At 41.8% G+C, this 16,897-nt stretch overlaps 1 protein-coding gene across 11 annotated transcripts in view; it reads right to left on the bottom strand.

The window, feature by feature from the left end:
• LOC117043861 (damage-control phosphatase ARMT1-like) overlaps window positions 1-16,897 on the bottom strand; it is a 64,902-nt gene that overhangs the window by 6,223 nt on the left and 41,782 nt on the right. For 10 of the 11 annotated variants that reach the window (XM_033144005.1, XM_033143999.1, XM_033144000.1 and 7 more), the window contains 4 exons: window positions 16,624-16,809; window positions 9,682-9,999; window positions 4,469-4,669; window positions 727-900 (listed from right to left, as the gene is read on the bottom strand). In XM_033144005.1, coding sequence (XP_032999896.1) covers window positions 727-900; window positions 4,469-4,669; window positions 9,682-9,999; window positions 16,624-16,809 — 879 coding nt within the window. The remainder of the gene's footprint in view (window positions 1-726; window positions 901-4,468; window positions 4,670-9,681; window positions 10,000-16,623; window positions 16,810-16,897) is intronic. The other variant, XM_033144002.1, reaches the window with a different exon arrangement.

Raw genomic sequence — 16,897 nt, 5'->3', positions numbered from 1 at the left:
ACACTTCACCTTGGTTAAATGTAATGGTGAATACAGTATTTATTTATTTGCCACCTGCAGAAAACATATGAATGTTAACATTTTTTCCAGATGTCAGTGGGATCTTTGAAGGGCAGACAGGGAATGCAACCAAAGATCAGCAGGAGGTAGACATTGATTTGGGGGCAGTGGAGATTTGGGTGACTGAGTAGAATGTGCTACGGTTTTAGGATGTTGTCTGAGGGTTTGCATCTTTCTTTTCTTCTCGGGGGGCGGAGATTGCTTTTAAAACTAAGCTGCTGTGTGGTTGAGAAATGGGGCCACTAAAGCCCTTGGGATTGACACTGTGTAGTGATGAAGAATTCTTACCTGGACACTACAAAAGAGATGACTGACCCCATAGACTACTCATAGAGGAAACCATTGTTTTCCCTCATATGTGGTCTTAGTAATGATGTTCCCACTACCCCTGAATCTCTAAGAACTGTAGCCTCCTCTCCCAAATTTCTCTCTTTTGCTTCTGCTCAAAGCTCTGTCAAAAGTGATGGGGAAGATTTTGCCAAAAAGCTCAAGGCAGCATACATGGTTGTCACTCTCCCCCATTTTTATACTCACAGCAAATCACCCTGATACTGATCTGACACTAACTGCTAGAGTGACTACCCCATGCTGGTCTAAATAATCAGGCGCTGCACTTTATTATGTCTTGTAAGGTGGTATTCTCAAATCTTGCTCCACTTTCCCTACCTTTCTTTGTAGATTGCGAGCCATGATCTTATTCTCAGTTAATGTGTCTCCTTCCAGTTTGATCAATTGGTCTACTCGAGCCAATACTGCATCCAACCTCATATCAAATCCAATGTCTGCAGCCATTCTGTCAAGATTCATCTTTTCAGAAAGTTGATCCAGGAATTTAAAATACTTCAGAGAGTGGGAAGAAATGCAGAAATAAATGAAAAGAGGCAACAAAAGGTCATTCAGTACATTCAAAAAGGAGACCTATTTGGAGATGTTGAGCATTGAACCAGGGACCTTCTGCATGTAAAGCAGATGCTGTACCACTGAGCTACAGTTCTTCCATATCTTCCCACTGGGCCAGACAGGAAAAGGCCCTGAACTATTCAGAAAAGCTATGCTGGGTGACACCGTGGACATGCAATGGTGGTATCTTCACACCATCTTCACACCACAGGGTAGGTTCAATAATGTTTCTTATGTTTCATTGGACTTGCCATAATTAGCATTTTAAGCTAGTTAGCAGTCACATAAACATAGCCACTTTTCTTCAATAAGTGTACCGGATGATCTAGCAGCAACTTCCCCTGAATTCCATATTGATTTTTATCAGCATGCCTTCCCCCCAAACACTCAGCCACCAGGGTCATATTACTTCAGCAAACATCCAGCTGAATGACCCATTCCCTCCCAGAGCCACAGTCACTGAATCATGTGGCAGGTGGAAGAAATGTTGGATTTTGACCAAGCAGTCACTCCCCTGATTCATATGAGAAAATGACCTCCTGCAGACAGTTCTCTCTCAACATCAGGGAAGTCATTTAAAAAGCAACATGTCCTAAATATGTGTGTCTCACAGTAGGTGGTTTTGAAACTGGGGCCAAGGTTAGCTGGAAGGAGCCTGCATAACATGACCTATAAAGCAAATTAGCTAAGAGGCAATATGTGCAGGAAAGATCAGTTCTGCAAAAAGAAAGAAAGAATGAAAGAAAGAAAGAAAGAAAGAAAGAAAGAAAGAAAGAAAGAAAGAAAGAAAGGCTTCCATGGATTAAGCTATCAGAATTATTAAATGCAGAAGTTGAATTTATTTTCCAGTTGCTCCCATTTATGCTATCACATTAACCATGTATATAGCAAATTTTTAATGTGTGCAAATCAGAAAGCAAACAACAAGGGCTGTTCAGAATAATGCAGATCATTGGTCTGCACCAAAAGCAACCCCCCTCCAAATAAATGTTAGTATTTTACGGTACTACAAAGCTCTTTTGTGTATTTGCTGTAACAGACTACTATGACTACATCTCTGGATCCAAATTAACCAAGCTGGGAAACTGCATCACCTTGTAGATCCTAAGAAATGCACTGGATTTCTTTTCAAGCTTTGCTCCTAAAATTAGCTTAGGTAGTTTGTCAGTAACTATTCAGTCTCATATTAAATACTGTATATTGTTTCATTTTCCCATTTCCCAACTTCTGGGCAGTTCCTGGAGAGCTTTACATAGTTTCCTTCAGAGTAGGGATGGGGAACCTGTGGTTCTGCAGATGCTCCACAGCCAGCATCACCAGAGGTGAGGGATGGTGAAAGTTGGAGGGCCACAGGTTCCCCATCCCTAATTTAGAGGTCCAACTCTTAAGATTATTGGTTTAGTAATGTGTACAACTTTGACATTACTAGGACAGTGTTTTTCAACCTTTTTTGGGCAAAGGCACACTTGTTTCATGAAAAAAATCACGAGGCACACCACCATTAGAAATGTTAAAAACAGTGGTGGCGAACCTTTTAGAGACCGAGTGCCCAAACTGTAAACCAAAAACCACTTATTTATCACAAAGTGCTCAAACTTGTTGAGCTTTTTTGGGGGGAGCTGCCGACCAAAGTTTTGGAGTTTTGGGGGGGTGCACAAAAGTTGCTTTGCTTTTGGGGGGGCGCCCCAAAGCTGCTGGGCTTTTGGGGGGGAAGGGAGTCGATGTTGCAGGGTGCAACGTTACCGTGAGCTGCATCGAGCGGATTGGAAAGATCTGGGGGGGGGGGGGGAGAAGATTGCCACCGATTGTGCTTTGTGTGTGTTTGTGTTTTCTGACCGAGGGGTGGAGGAGAGCCCGTCTTGCTGAATCAGACCGAGGAAAAAGTGTGAGCTTTGTGGCGGGCAAGGAGGAAGCAGGAGTGATGAGAGAGCAAAGGCGAAAACTAGAGGAAGGCGCTGTTGCTGCGGGGCTCTGCCGGGAGGACCGTTGCCTTCGCCACTCACACTCCTGCGCTCGGGAAGGGCTCGAGGAGCCTCAAGTGTCCGCCCCTCCCTGGCGTCTTCTTAGGCAGCCGGGACTATGGAGACTTTGAATGGCACCAGCCTCGGCGAGCCTCTGAAGTCGCCGCAGAGCCTGCACCACTCCTTCGCCGAGAAGAAGGGGCTCCACCGAGCTCCTTCCCCAGCCAAACCTTTCCTCAAAGACCTCCACGCCCGGGCAGCTTCTGCCAAGCCCCCGCCGGTGCACCCCAAATTCCCCAGCCTCTCCAGCAAGCCGCAGTCCCCGCAGGCGGGAGCCCACCCGCAGGGGCGTCGCTATGGGGGGCGGTACGCTGCCGGCCCTTTGCTGGTGGCGCTCGAAGAAGGCGAGGCAGGCTGAGGGGCGACGCCTGGCCCCGGGGGCAGAGCGGGCGCTAGCTGCGGCTGCTCGCGTTCCCGATCGCTGGAGCCGGTGCTGGATTCCGCATCGCTGCTGGCGGCCTGAGCCAGCCTCTGCTCGTCGGAGAGCGGCTCGGACGGGCAGTCGGACAGGTCGGAGCTGCTGTCCATGTGGCTGATCCTGGCGCCGGATCCGCTGCCCAGCCCAGCGGCCGGTGCCAGGGAACCCGGCGGGGCCAGGGAACCCGGCGGGGCCAAGGAGGCGCATCGCTTGCCCTTCCTGCCTTTGCTTGGCTCGCCACCGGGCTGCCTCCCGCCGGCCTTGGCGCCTGCTTGATCCGGGGCCCGGGCTGCCTTCTTGCTCGAGAGGGTGGATTTAGCACTGCTCGCCTTGCCAGGCGCGCCGGCAGCGAGGCAAGCCGCCGCTGCCTTCGCACCCTGGGCGCAGCTCCGCCGGGAGAGGCGGCTCTGCGTGGCCAGCAGCCCCAGCGAGTGCAAGCAGGCAACAGTGGACGCAAGCCTGGGGAAAAAACAACAACAGCAGCACAGATGGGCCGATGGTGCGCGTGCTAGCAGTGAGGGCTCTGCGTGCCAAATCTGGCACGCGTGCCATAGGTTCGCCACCACTGATATATAAAGTAATTTTTCAATTTTTGCCGCGGCACACCAGGCAACATCTCGCGGCACACTAGTGTGCCGCGGAACAGTGGTTGAAAAACACTGTACTAGGATAATGCAGGTTGTAGGTATAGAAGCAGTCATGTAGCAAGCAGTGCTAATCTCAACTCCCAACCACCCCGTTAAACTTCAGCCACTTTTCTCAGCTAGCTTTGAAACTCAAAACTGACTCCTTTTTCTCTGGGCAAATGTAAAAGTTATCCTTTGGGGTTCCTGGCAGTACTCTGCAAGTACAGTATAATACAGTCAAAGAACCTTGAGCAGCAGTGGTCAGTTACATGAGCTATTCTGATGACTGGAAATGGTCAGGCTTACTGAAAGACTTACTCATGCATCTGAAGATGTTTATAATAATATGATCGAACCAGCATATTGGAACATGAATTCTGTTGCATTTGGGGCTCTCTCTCTCTAGCTACCCTTGTGCACATACTATGAATAGAAGCCATTACTTTTTGTTTCTCGAGCTTCAAAGCATCTCGTATCACGTCCCCAGATACCAGCTCCGCTTCCAGACACATCAATTGATTGTGAAGTGTCTCAGATTTGTTTTCTGCTTTTTTGGTCCTCTGCAAAACTTCCTGGTGTGATACAGCCTGAGTCTCCAGTGCCTCAGTCAGTTTAGCTATTTGGTTTTCAAGCTGGGATACCATCTAAGGGGGGGTGGGAGGAGAAAGCAAACTAAAGTCAGAGGCTGAGCTTGAAACTTAACTGTGGTGCAAGAAAGACATTGCCAAACTTTCAGAAATGGATTACACAACAAATAAGCAAATGACAACTTGCATTTTAACACTGTATTTGAATAAATAACAAATAGAAATTTCAAGCCTGATATTGTTTCCCAACAAGCTCTCAATTATGTATTTGATTACTTGATTGTAATACAGATAGATGACATCTTATATTGCCAATCAACCACCAATGAACCATCACTGGAATTTTCAGTCCATGTGAGGCTTATAGATTATGCCAGGCTGATTCAGTGTGCCAGGCACTTACAAAACTTAACTAATGGCGATCTACATGGACTTCTCCAAATCAAAAGTCCTTCTCAGAAACAAAAGGCTGGGTGGGGTGGGGGATGAGAGACAGATAGAAGACTACCGTAACAGGCTTTAGACCACAGTTTGTGGCAGGCAAGCTGGACAATGAACTAGGTTTTAAATTGGACAGATACCCAGAGAAAATAAACAAAGGCAATAAAATCCCATTCCATCATTGGCAGACAGACCTAGGCCAGTAGACCACATACCAATAAAATATGACAGGCTATGGTGTGAGAAGCCAGTAAGACCATGCTCTGGCAAAATACCCAGGAACAAGGGTGTGGTCTATTAAATAGTAGAACTTGAAAGCAGCTGAGGCATGAGGCAAACAATAGATTGACTTTTGGAACAAACTACTTAATATATTTTAAAAACATATTTGACAGGGATGCTTTACGCCAACTTAAAACAAAAAAAAACCTAAAACAAGGGTAGCCAAAGCCAAAAAAACACTAAACCCTATTATGTAAGCCCATATAAATGATTAAAATGTGTTTTAACTGTTAACTTTACAAATCTCCCATTAGACTCTTCTAATTAAGAGTATTAGATTCCACTCACCACATTGATAAGATGTTTTAAATTTAATTGTACTTCTCTGTAGTGGTTTAGGTATTTATTTGTACAGTTTTAGCTCCATTCTCAAAATATTGTTAAATTGCATTCCTGATTAGCAGATGTAATCCTCGTGTTTGCAAGCTGGTCTGATTTTGCAAGCATTTATGCGCACAACTTTTCCACTGCCCGCTTCAGCACTTAAAGATTGCAACATTTCAAATACAAACGAGTTGTGTTACCCGAGACTGAGGCACACAGGGTAAAGGTTGTATATAAATGCTATGAAATGCAAACAGCAACAAAGAGATGCAAACAAGTGAGCCACACAGTTGAAAACATCAAGCCAAGCAATAATAAGGCACAAACCAAGCCAGCTGTTCCTAATAGAAAGATGGAAAAACCTGGCAATCTACCACCCAACCAGGGAATGTGGGTCCCCCCCCCTCCTTTAAGGCCATTATATAAAGAGATAGGGCAATGGAGGAATCTGCCTCAAATAACAGCCTAAACAAGGGCACAAAGTAAATGACAAAAGTCTTGTAGCAAATTTAGTTAAAGCAATTAAAAATTAATGCTGTAACTTTTTAGTTTTGGTCAACAGGACAGTAGGGGGGGGAAGTCATATGCCAGCTTCCTGTGAGACTTAGTGAAGGCCAGAGATTAGGCAGGGTAACATCCTTGCAGCTTCCCATTGGCTCTCTGACTGTAGCCTAATGTTGCAAAATGGATTTGGTTAATGAATTTTTTTTGGTGGGGAATGATGAGAGAATTGAAGCTTTGAGGCTCATGTGAACAAAGTGATAGCAGCACTGGGGTGTTATTTGTTCTCCACTTCCAGCACAATAATACAACCTGCCCAGGGTGCAGGCATTATGAGATACCACAAGAAGATTATTATATCATTTTAACCTTCTCAAAAAGATAGAATCACATAGTTTCCAAAGCTTCCACACGCTAGATGACTTTACCACCATCCTACACTAGATATTTTAAAATGTGGGCCTCAAAGTTCCACTTCTACCACCTCACCTGTCTCAATGAGTTGTTGGAATACAGGTAAAAATATTAGATAACATATTTAACAGCAAACCCTAGAATTTCTGTGGGTTTAAAAATATATATACAGTATAGTTTGAGCCTTGCACCTAAACACTACATGCTAGATTTGATTCTATACTCTCTCTTTTTCTTTTTTCTTTTTGGAAGAGGCCAGAAGATGATCGATCAAGTATAAGTGTATCTGCCCTCCAGCCAAAAAACCTGATAGCACTTCCCTGGGAAAAACAAGTTTGGAGTATGCTCAAGTCTTTTCTGACACTGTTATCTCAGTTCCTGACCTTCAAATAGGAACTCTCCAGAGGCTGAAGTGCACTCTTCCTTATTGACAGACATCATTCTGGGGCCGTGTAAGCAGGACAAATCTGTACTATGTGCTTGTCTAAGGCTAACTTTTCTTCAGCAAATCCACTCAGTACTTTTCCATCTTTGCTTTCACTGAGAGTGGCCATTTCTATATGGACAAGTATGCACCCTAATTTCTGTGGTGGCCCCAACTGTTTCTGCCAAGCCCACTTGCACAGCATTTCATGAGCCATGGCTCAGCATCTTTCTGGAAAACCAAACCCAACTATCCCATCTCCATTCCAAAAAAAGGGTGCTCTAACTTCCCAGTCACCTGCTACAACAAGTCCCAAAGTTTTATCTCTTTCATCAAAGCTATTGTTGCCATGAGGATATCACTGGAATTCTAAAAGATCTTTCCACTCAAGGGTAACATTTATAAGCTATTACTACATGGAGAGTTATCCCCACCTCACCAGCAGCCTCCAAGACATAGAGTAGGAATAGCACTGCCATTGCAAGAGTAACATGCTCTACTCCAACCATCATCGCTCCTGCCTCCAGGAGTTCATTCACCTGCTCATTTTCCAATTTAAAATACAAGGGGTTCTCAAACTTTCTAGCCCCGGGACCCACTTGAGACAGTTGAAAGTACTAAGGCCCACCAGTCACAAAATGATTGCAGGTGGAGGTAGAGGGGTGCGGTGGAGCAGCCTATTCAAGCCAGCCAACCTTCAAGACACCTGGGTACTTCAGCTAATTTGCCAGATTCCTTAGTGAACTCCCCACTGGTGCTTTTCACAATAAACTTGCCACTGGCGCTTTTCTTGCCCATAGTTAGCTATGCACTGGTAACCTCCACCTAAGTCTAACACAATGTATAAGGCTACTCAGAAGTTAGTATAAAGCAGGGGTGTGGCCTGCAGGGCCTCCCCGTACAGCTTGCACCTCCCTCTGCAGTGTCAATGGAAGTTGTTTTCAAGCCAGAGAGAGAAAATTGACTGGTGTGTGTGTGCATGTATTAGGGGTGCGGTAGATGTGGACGACACCAATTTTTGACTCCTGGCCCACTGTGGACATGCAGTGTCCAACAGATATCCCAATACACAGCACCCTGAGTAGTCGAAAACCTTCTCCACCCTTAGTCCAAAAACATGGAAGCTAAGTTGTTTCCTGGTTTGGCTGAATAAAACACCAGTCACAACCGGTGCTAATACTGTTATTTTAACTCAAAGCGTTTTCAACTGGAAACCACTCTGAAAGTCTTACAATAAGAAAATATTCACTTTGGGTGCTGCAACACATGATATACTACTCAGGTGTAAGTTTCATTAATTTCAGTGACTCTTTCTCTCAAGTAAGTGGGTATACATTGCAGTGCAAGGCTGAAGTCAATGGGATTTACTTCTGAGTAGGGTTCTGCTGTGACAGCTATAAAGATTAATTAATATGGAGACCCAGAATAAATTAAAAAATAAGTCACAGGAGGAGCAAAAGTTGTTGATAAAATTCAGCATTGCTGTTATTACTTGATTTGTGATCTCTTTCTGAGATCTCCCCTGGCAATAAATTGAAATGAAAGGAAATTATACCATCAATATACACAGTTCTGCTCAGTCACTGAGTTCTAGTTTAGCGAAATTAAAAAAATGAAAAGCAGCCTTGCACAATATACAGATGGACAGGCCTCCAAAAAGTGAAACTGGTCATTTTTATTCCTAAAAACTCACCTGACACGACTTAAAATTTTATTCATAATTTGCCTGTTTCATTTAATTTGCCGCACATGAAGCCTTCAAAGACAGGGAAGACTGGACTCGGAAAGTTTTGTCAACAATTATGGAACCAATTCTCATCAGTAATGAACGGGAATTTAAGAGACGAAACAATAAAATAAGATAATGATGAAAGAAGAAAATGATTCAGTATTGTGGTGGGATATGCTGTTGCAACTTGAAATCTGACAGGGTTCATATATTCTGCAAAAGCCTTGTGATCTGGCAAAGCTCTGAACATCTAATGCTGTAATTCATGCATGCACATACTTTCATCATGAGTTTACATATCAAAATTTTCATGCAACAGAAAGGCCACAGGGCATAAATTTTATGTGCATAGATTGTTTTCCACCAGAGGAGTTTTCTTCATTCTACTACTACTACTACTACTACTACTACTACTACTACTACTACTATTTTTGAAGGCAGCCTCCATCCATGCCACTACTATGAGTGCCTGTTTGCAGCTCTGCCTCTCCCTAGTTAGATTGTTCTTACTTAGATCATCTCCCCTGCAATGGAAAAGAGGGAGGGCTCCCTATTGTCAGGGAAAGTATGATCTGTGCTATACACCCAGGGCTGGCCAAATATGCTCAGGCTGGCCAAACTGAAATGTTTAGGCAGCAGCACTACTGCCAGAAAATGCATTCTCTGTGGACCTGTGGTCAGGGAAAGGATTGGATCAGCTTTAATTTAATTGGACCTGCTTCTGTTATGGGGCTCTGGGATTGTCTGCAAAGTACCCGTGCTTACTTTCTGGGGTGATGAGGCAGATGCTGTGATGCTTAAACTCCTGAAAGGCTTAGATTTGTTTGTTTCTTGTTGTTTTGCAAAGGGTCTATGCAGAACAAGGCAGCCAACACATGCAAGGTTTCAATTCACACAGGAAATAAGCTACAGAAAATCAAGGATCTCAAGCAATCACAATAGACATCCACATACTGTTTTTTTGCTCTCCTCCATGCGGATCATTTCTCGAATTTTTTCTACAATGTCCTCCTCAGATCGACTGGCTATAAAACAGCTGCTTCCAAGCAGGGTGATGATTTGCTCTTTAAATGCATCATGCAGACTCTTTTCAGCCCTGACCTCTTCCACGCTTGTTTTCAGGTTCTCTTCTTTCTCATGGCAACATTTCTTTAGGTGGCTCATTTCCTCCTGTGAGACTTCCCAAGCCCTTTGACTTGCAGCCAGTCTCTCTTGGAGGGTTCTGATCTCCCTCTCAAGGCTCTGCTTAGCTGCCGTAGTGCTGCTCAGATCCTAAATAAAAACCGTAACAATCATATTGTAGCCCCAATTTTCCTTTTCTATATTAATGCACAAACTTTCCTCTTTGAACAACCATGATAGGACAATAAAGCACAGCACAAGCTAGGAGGAGAATATTTTGGGATGCAGACCTGGGCTTGCTTGTCCTACTCTATGCCATTCATAGAAGTCTAGATTACATCATCATCATCACCATCATAAAGAGAAAATATTATATTAATATATTTCATAAAATGATGTAGGCCCACCTATAAATCACTAAGTGACACCTGCTTTTAATACCTTTAAGATTCCTGCATACTTATGAGGATTCTCTGCCCCATCACAAACTCTCCATATCAGCTCAGAATTGCCTTCTGTGGACATATGATGCTTTGGAGAGGCACTGTTGCAGTAGAGAGTCTAAAATTTAAGTGCCCACACGTGCGTACACACACACACACACACACACACACACACACACACAGTGTGCTTGGTTCTCATTCAACAATGTGCTTCCAAAACTTACCGCCTCAGAGAAAAAATACTGGCAAAGCAAAATTTTGGTGGGTATTTAATGAAACGCTGCGGGAGTTTGGCAATAAAAACATTAGATGCTTGTGGACACAGAAACAAACTGTTTAAATTAGTAGCAATCTATAAAAACAGCAATGGCTATTAATCCTACAAGTTTAATGCACCTTCTGATTAACAACTGGGAATAGGAAATACTTTTATTCTATGCAAAGTGCAAGAATTAGACAACCAGCTGAGTGCATGTGGAAAGCGTGTTCTTTTTTTTATGACTTATCTGGTTCTGGATGCCAAATGGGAAGTGGAATGCTAGATTTGAAGGGTCAAGTTTATTTCCCTAATTATTCCAACTCTAAGAATAGATTCTTTTTAAGAAGAATGAGAAGTGTTAAGTGCATACTTGTCGCCACTCAAACCTACTCTAATTGGAGACATCACATTCAACAAAATCTGTCTTTGTATATTTTGGCATCCTTCCATTTAATTTAATTTTCCTGCTACTTTTCTTAAAAGATCTTGGTGGGGAGGAATCTATTCTAGTGCCAAGAATTAAATTACCGATATTACAGAAAATTGAGGAAACAATTTCAGATTGCAATATTATTTCAACAAATGCACTCTTTCCTCATCGCAGGTGCAGCACAACATCGTTTAGAAACAAACAGAAACAAATGAACAGATTCTTCCAACCACTCCTGTGAGTAACAGAAAATGTATGTTGCTTCATATGAAAGGCCCAGAAAGCAGTCACGTCCCTCACACATGTTGGCGCATGTGGGGCACAGAGACTTTTTCCTATATGTAAAGCTCATACAGAAAAGGAAGTTATAATCTGTGATGCACTCTTTCATATTGGGGCAATGAAGGACAAAATTAAGGGAAAATTACAATGATATTGGTTAGCATACAGCTTAATTTGAAATCTTTAAAGAAAAACAGGATGATTACAAGTGGCCATCCTGCATTTAATGAGAGAAAAACCAACATTCCAGATTACACTTGTTTCATTCTTTGATGAAGAACTGCAGACAGTTCTTGGCACTGTAATTGAAGGAGTATACCAGAGAGGAAAGAATTCAAAGAGAAGAACAGCTGATAAGAAGCCTGAAAGAAACATCGTATGAGAAAGGACTGAAGGAGCTTGGTGTGTCTACCCTAGAGAAAAGCAAGATTTTCAAGCATTTTGTAAAATATGCAAGAAAGGAAGCAACAAAAAACTGTTTCTCAGAACCATGGAGGTGGGGAGGTTTAAGAGGGGACGACAAGCAAAAGCGATGACAGGAAAACTGATTTAGATCAAACAATTAGGAAACATTTCTGAACTATAGAAGAAAGTTAACAGAAAGCTGTGGCATTTTCTGGTTTTCAGGGAGGCTAGAGGGGCAGACATCCATTGCAGGAGAAAGAATCAAAATGGGGAACCCAGAGTCCCTTCTGCATTTTGTGGGTAGTGTCCAATGGCTTCCATCCACTGCTGAATGTGTCAGTGCAATCAGGCAAAGGGGAATTTTTAAGTTAGTCCCTCCTCTCTGCAGACCCCTGTGTCCCTAGCAGATGTAGAGGAGGCACAGGGGGCTTCAGAGGAAACAACAATTTGCCCCCCAAAAAATGCCTCCTGCCCCAGTTCTGCTGATGAATTCCTTCTATCACTTGAAGTTTTCTGCTGGATACTACCTTACGGTTTTCTGAGCTAATATCCATAATGCTCAAAAAGGCAAGGAAAGCAGAGATATCCTAGCATCCATGTTTACTGCATGAAGTGATATACATGCTGACAAGAAAGTATACATGCTACTTTACAGGAAAGCACCTTACAGCAAAATTCACCAATTCTCAAAAAGGGACCCACACTTTCAAGTTATAAAGTGTTCTCCTACTTCAGAACAGCCTTCTAACCCTAGCCTATACAGTGCTAAGGAGTAAGTTTTCTTTTACTAATTTCAAACTTCAGTTAACTATTTTTGTAGCACCCGTTATTAATTATAACTCAAGACAGCAGCCTTTGCCTGACAAGCAATATGTTCATTTGTTTGTGGCACAGCTTTTCCGCTTGTGACCTGAATTAACTATCCACAGTTAAGTGCATCTAGCACAGTAAACACACAGTACACAGCTCACAGGATCCAGTAGCTTAACAGTGAACCTGAAAGGGCAGAAACACTCTGGTCCTTCTTGACTTTACTTCCAAACTAGAAAACTATTGTTACTGCAAACCATGTCTCTTTTTGTTCGTGCAAGGGCCCATCTGAATACTATAAACCTATAGTTTGCCAAATATCAGGAATGAAAACTCAGTTCATACTATGATTTACAATCCTACTTTGTGGGTGAACTGTGATTCACATGAAGCATCGATTGCTTGGCTTGGATAGAATGCCAAACTATAGCTTGCTATTAAACCAGAAGTAAAATGGCAAATTAGTGTTTGTACAAACACATTTGCAAGCAGTATTTATTTATTATAAAAATTTCTGTAACACTCTTCTATTGAAGATTCCATAGAGTTATGTGAACTGACCCTTGGAAACGCTTTTAGAGGAACTAGATATTAATTCAATGCAATGTAAAAGGGAAGGGGGGAGTGATGGTACCGCCTTTGAGGCTGAAACAGGTCTTTGTATAAAAAAGATTGTTTTTTAAATATATGTCCCAAGGAGCAACTGAAGATGTATAAATTACTTCAAGTTCCTTTTTGACAAAGTTTTCAGATACTTTGAGGTAAAAAATCCCAAGGAAACAGAATTATATTTTTTAATAACTTGAATTTTTGTCCCTTATTTAAACGAAGAAAAAGTGACATTGACAAATGGTCTAAATGGCAGCTATCTACCCTCTGTTCAAATGAAAATTGTTCCTAAATTATTATTCTTGTTTCAGGTTCTTCCCATGACACTTCACCTGGTCAAAGCTGTTACAATGATTTTGTATTTTTAAAAAGAGATCAAAAATTGCAATGACAATATATTATACAAAACCAGATAAGGGGGGGTGGGGGCTCCTTTATTTAAATCTATACTGCAAGGTGTTTCACACACACCAATTAGCCTTTATCATTATGAAGCCAGGAAAATATATGTTGAAGATGGAAGAAGATATGTTGAATCAAGTTCCATTATCAAGTTTCACCCAGTTTCAATTCCTTAAAAAGTAATTAATTTATTTAAAATTTGGAAGAAATGGGAGATCCAAAGGTCTACTGTTTGCTCTCCCTTAACCCCATTACTATGTCACTTGAGAATAGGTTGGCTCCATCTACATCAATCAACCCACTTTTGGGGGGGATGATGGGTGTCAAAATTCATGCTACCAGAAGGCTTTCCAAATGGAAACTAATATTCTATAATTAGGATACAGTGGCAAGGGCATTGTTCCTGAATTATGTAAGGAAATGTTGACATTATAAATAGAATTATAGATAATATACAATGGAAGAATATATGGAGCACTAGACCTAAGAAGTCTAGATTGGCTTATATTTGGAAGCATGCCACATCATAGGTGGAAAAGGACCCCTGCTCAGATCTCACAAATCTCATCCAACTTCACTCCCATGGGCTGGCAAGGTTACAATAGCAAGGGTACATTACTACCACTTTAGGTGGGAGTAGCAATTGGTTAATGATTCTTGTGACAAAGTGTATACAGAAATTATGGACAGTGTAAAAGAACCATTGTATTATACCACACTTATCATTATTATCTTCATTTGAAGGTGTAATTGTGGACATCAAACCTAAAGAATTTCTGGTCTTTTGCTAATGGCTGTGCAGCTTTCAATCGCTCAAAAATTGAAAATTTGGGCCTTTCATTGTGGTACAAGAATGTATGGGAAATGGCCATTTCTGGGGGGGGGGGAGCACGTAATTTAAGAGATACAAGGTATGGCAAAGAGCAACTGCAGGCTTTTTATGTGACTTAGTGGAATTTCATAAATTATATTAACAATGCCATTTTGTAACGTCAAACGTCACTTTGCTTTTACAGATATATCTGCTTCATTTCTTCCATCTCACATATATCACTTCTTATATGGAATATGCAACAAGAGATTTAATATTGCCTTCCCAGGAATGTTATTACACTTCCATGTTTGTTTAGCCTGTATTTATATTTATGTATAATAAAAATGATATAAAGTTTTTAAAAACACAGAGAATGGGGCAGGACTGGTCTTGCTGCTGTTTTGACTGTTTTAATTGGAAACAGGTTTTCTTATTTTTTATAGTTTTAAAAATTGTTCTTACCTGTCCCGAAATCATGTATGATGAAGGGTGGGATCTTATAGGTGAGTGGCTTGAATGCAAGTGTTCAAAACAACTGATATATTAAGATCTGATCATGTTTCAAATATCTCATGAAATAAAACAAAATGTTAGCATTTGACAGATAAGTCACTGCCGTATTCTCCATTGTGGTTTTGGCAGGCAGTCTATGCTTACAAAACAGACTGTCCAAAGGGCCACATTCCTTCCTTTACAACAATTCCTAAGTGCACCACAGTTCCTGTAAACATGTGTGACATCTATGCTGAACATTTTTACAGGGCTTGAATTGAGTGACACAACTGTACAAGAGATCTGGGCAGTTCCTTGATCACTAACTCCGAAAGCAGTGTTCCTTCTTCAATCCAATCCAAATCATTTATCAAATGTGTTCCATGATTTCATAAGTCATATGACTGACCATATCCCTTAATAAAGAACATATTTGTTCCTCTAAGTACTATCACCAACAGTATAGAAGTTTCGGGACTGTGTTGAGTTCAGCTGAGATGTGATCTGATGCATGCTGTGTCTTTTGACAGAATCTATGTTTTCTGGAAAGCCAATATCCCACAAAGGTCCTGTTATGCAATATAAACGTGACTGAGTTCCATTGTTTACCATTAAAGTTTTAAGACAAAACATACGTTAACTTTATATTTTGATGTACCCCTGAAGTGGTTCAACAAGAGCCATGTGACATGTTTTATTGTTCCTTTAAAAAAAGCATTAACTCATTTAATGATGCATTTAAAGCATTTACCCATTTAAGATCTATTAGATAAATCAGCCTTTAATTTAAGCCAGATCAGCTGAGTGACTCATGATCTTTTCTCTTTGCTCACCTTCTCATATCTAATGCTTGCCTGAACATCTGTTTCAGTAACTCTTGAACTCTTCCTGCACTGAGAACCACTACAACTTTGTGCAGACAACCACATTTGATTACCTTATTACCATTACATGGCAAGTTGCTTGAATGGCTTCTGAATTAAAACCCAGTTGCTACAGCTGTCCTTTGTAGCTGCAGTCAACCAGTTTGGGGTTTTTGTATCTGAATCAAAAAAATCAAAGCGAGGTACCCCAATTCTCAATGACCCACACAGAGATGGAGACCAGAGGCAGGAAAATTATTCCCATCTGGAACCTGTGCATATGTTTGTTTGTGTGTGTGTGTGTGCTTACTTCAGTGTAGCAGCTGCCCCTGATTACAGTTGCTTGTTTAGCAGGAGAATTTAGAAACTTATCAGTTTAAAATGTCATCTGAAAATTGGCAGCTCCTTCACTGTAAGACGGAAGCTGCAAAGAATCAGGATCCCTGCAGTTGGTATATGCTAAAACAAAGAAATGTCTGTGCCTTAAGTACAAAGTTTATAAAAACAAATGGTCAGTGTGAGGGGGGTCTGATCTGAATTGGAATCCAAGTATGGAGAGTAGGGGAGCTTCAGCTCATTTTCTCCTGCTATGTTCCTGATCCGAATTTGGATCAAGAACAAGGGGAGGGCAAAGAGGTAAAGCCCCTCTAGGATTCCAACTTTCCTAAGGAAAAAAACTCCCATTCACATCAATGAGACTTTCCTCTCCCCACATGGAAATCAGCATGGGGCTCCAAGTACAGAAAGGGACCATTGTGACGTGCAAAAAGTTAAAGCCCCATATGGCAATTTGTCTATTAAAAAGCTTGCACTTGTCTAGTTTGATTCTAAGAAAACATTTTGTCACATTTACTTCTCACTCCATCCCCAAACACACTTGTGACAAGTGACCACCTAGCTCTCTTCAAAGTAAGCCTTTGCATGAAGACTCGGTGCCCCATGACAGAAAAATGAAAAACACTTACATTACTTAACTTTTCCATGTCTTGACAGCAGGATGCTGCCTGCCTCTGCTCTTTGCTCAGTTCTGAGACGAGCCTCATGATGGTTTCTCTATTTGCTTTTGACTCCATGTCATGAACATTCGTGGTCTCTTGGAGTGTGGCAATCTGTCTTTTTAGTACTTTATTTTCTTCATGCATGTCACTGATCTGGAAGCATGGAAGCTAGTTAAAAGTGGTTATTTAATACTCTTCCCTCCCCGGTTTATGCCCATTTAAATACTCTTGTTTATCAAAT

This window comes from Lacerta agilis, chromosome 3 (assembly GCF_009819535.1).
Source record: "Lacerta agilis isolate rLacAgi1 chromosome 3, rLacAgi1.pri, whole genome shotgun sequence".
In the NCBI taxonomy this organism is placed as follows: Eukaryota; Metazoa; Chordata; class Lepidosauria; order Squamata; family Lacertidae; genus Lacerta; species Lacerta agilis.
This window is presented reverse-complemented; position numbering and strand designations above follow the sequence as displayed.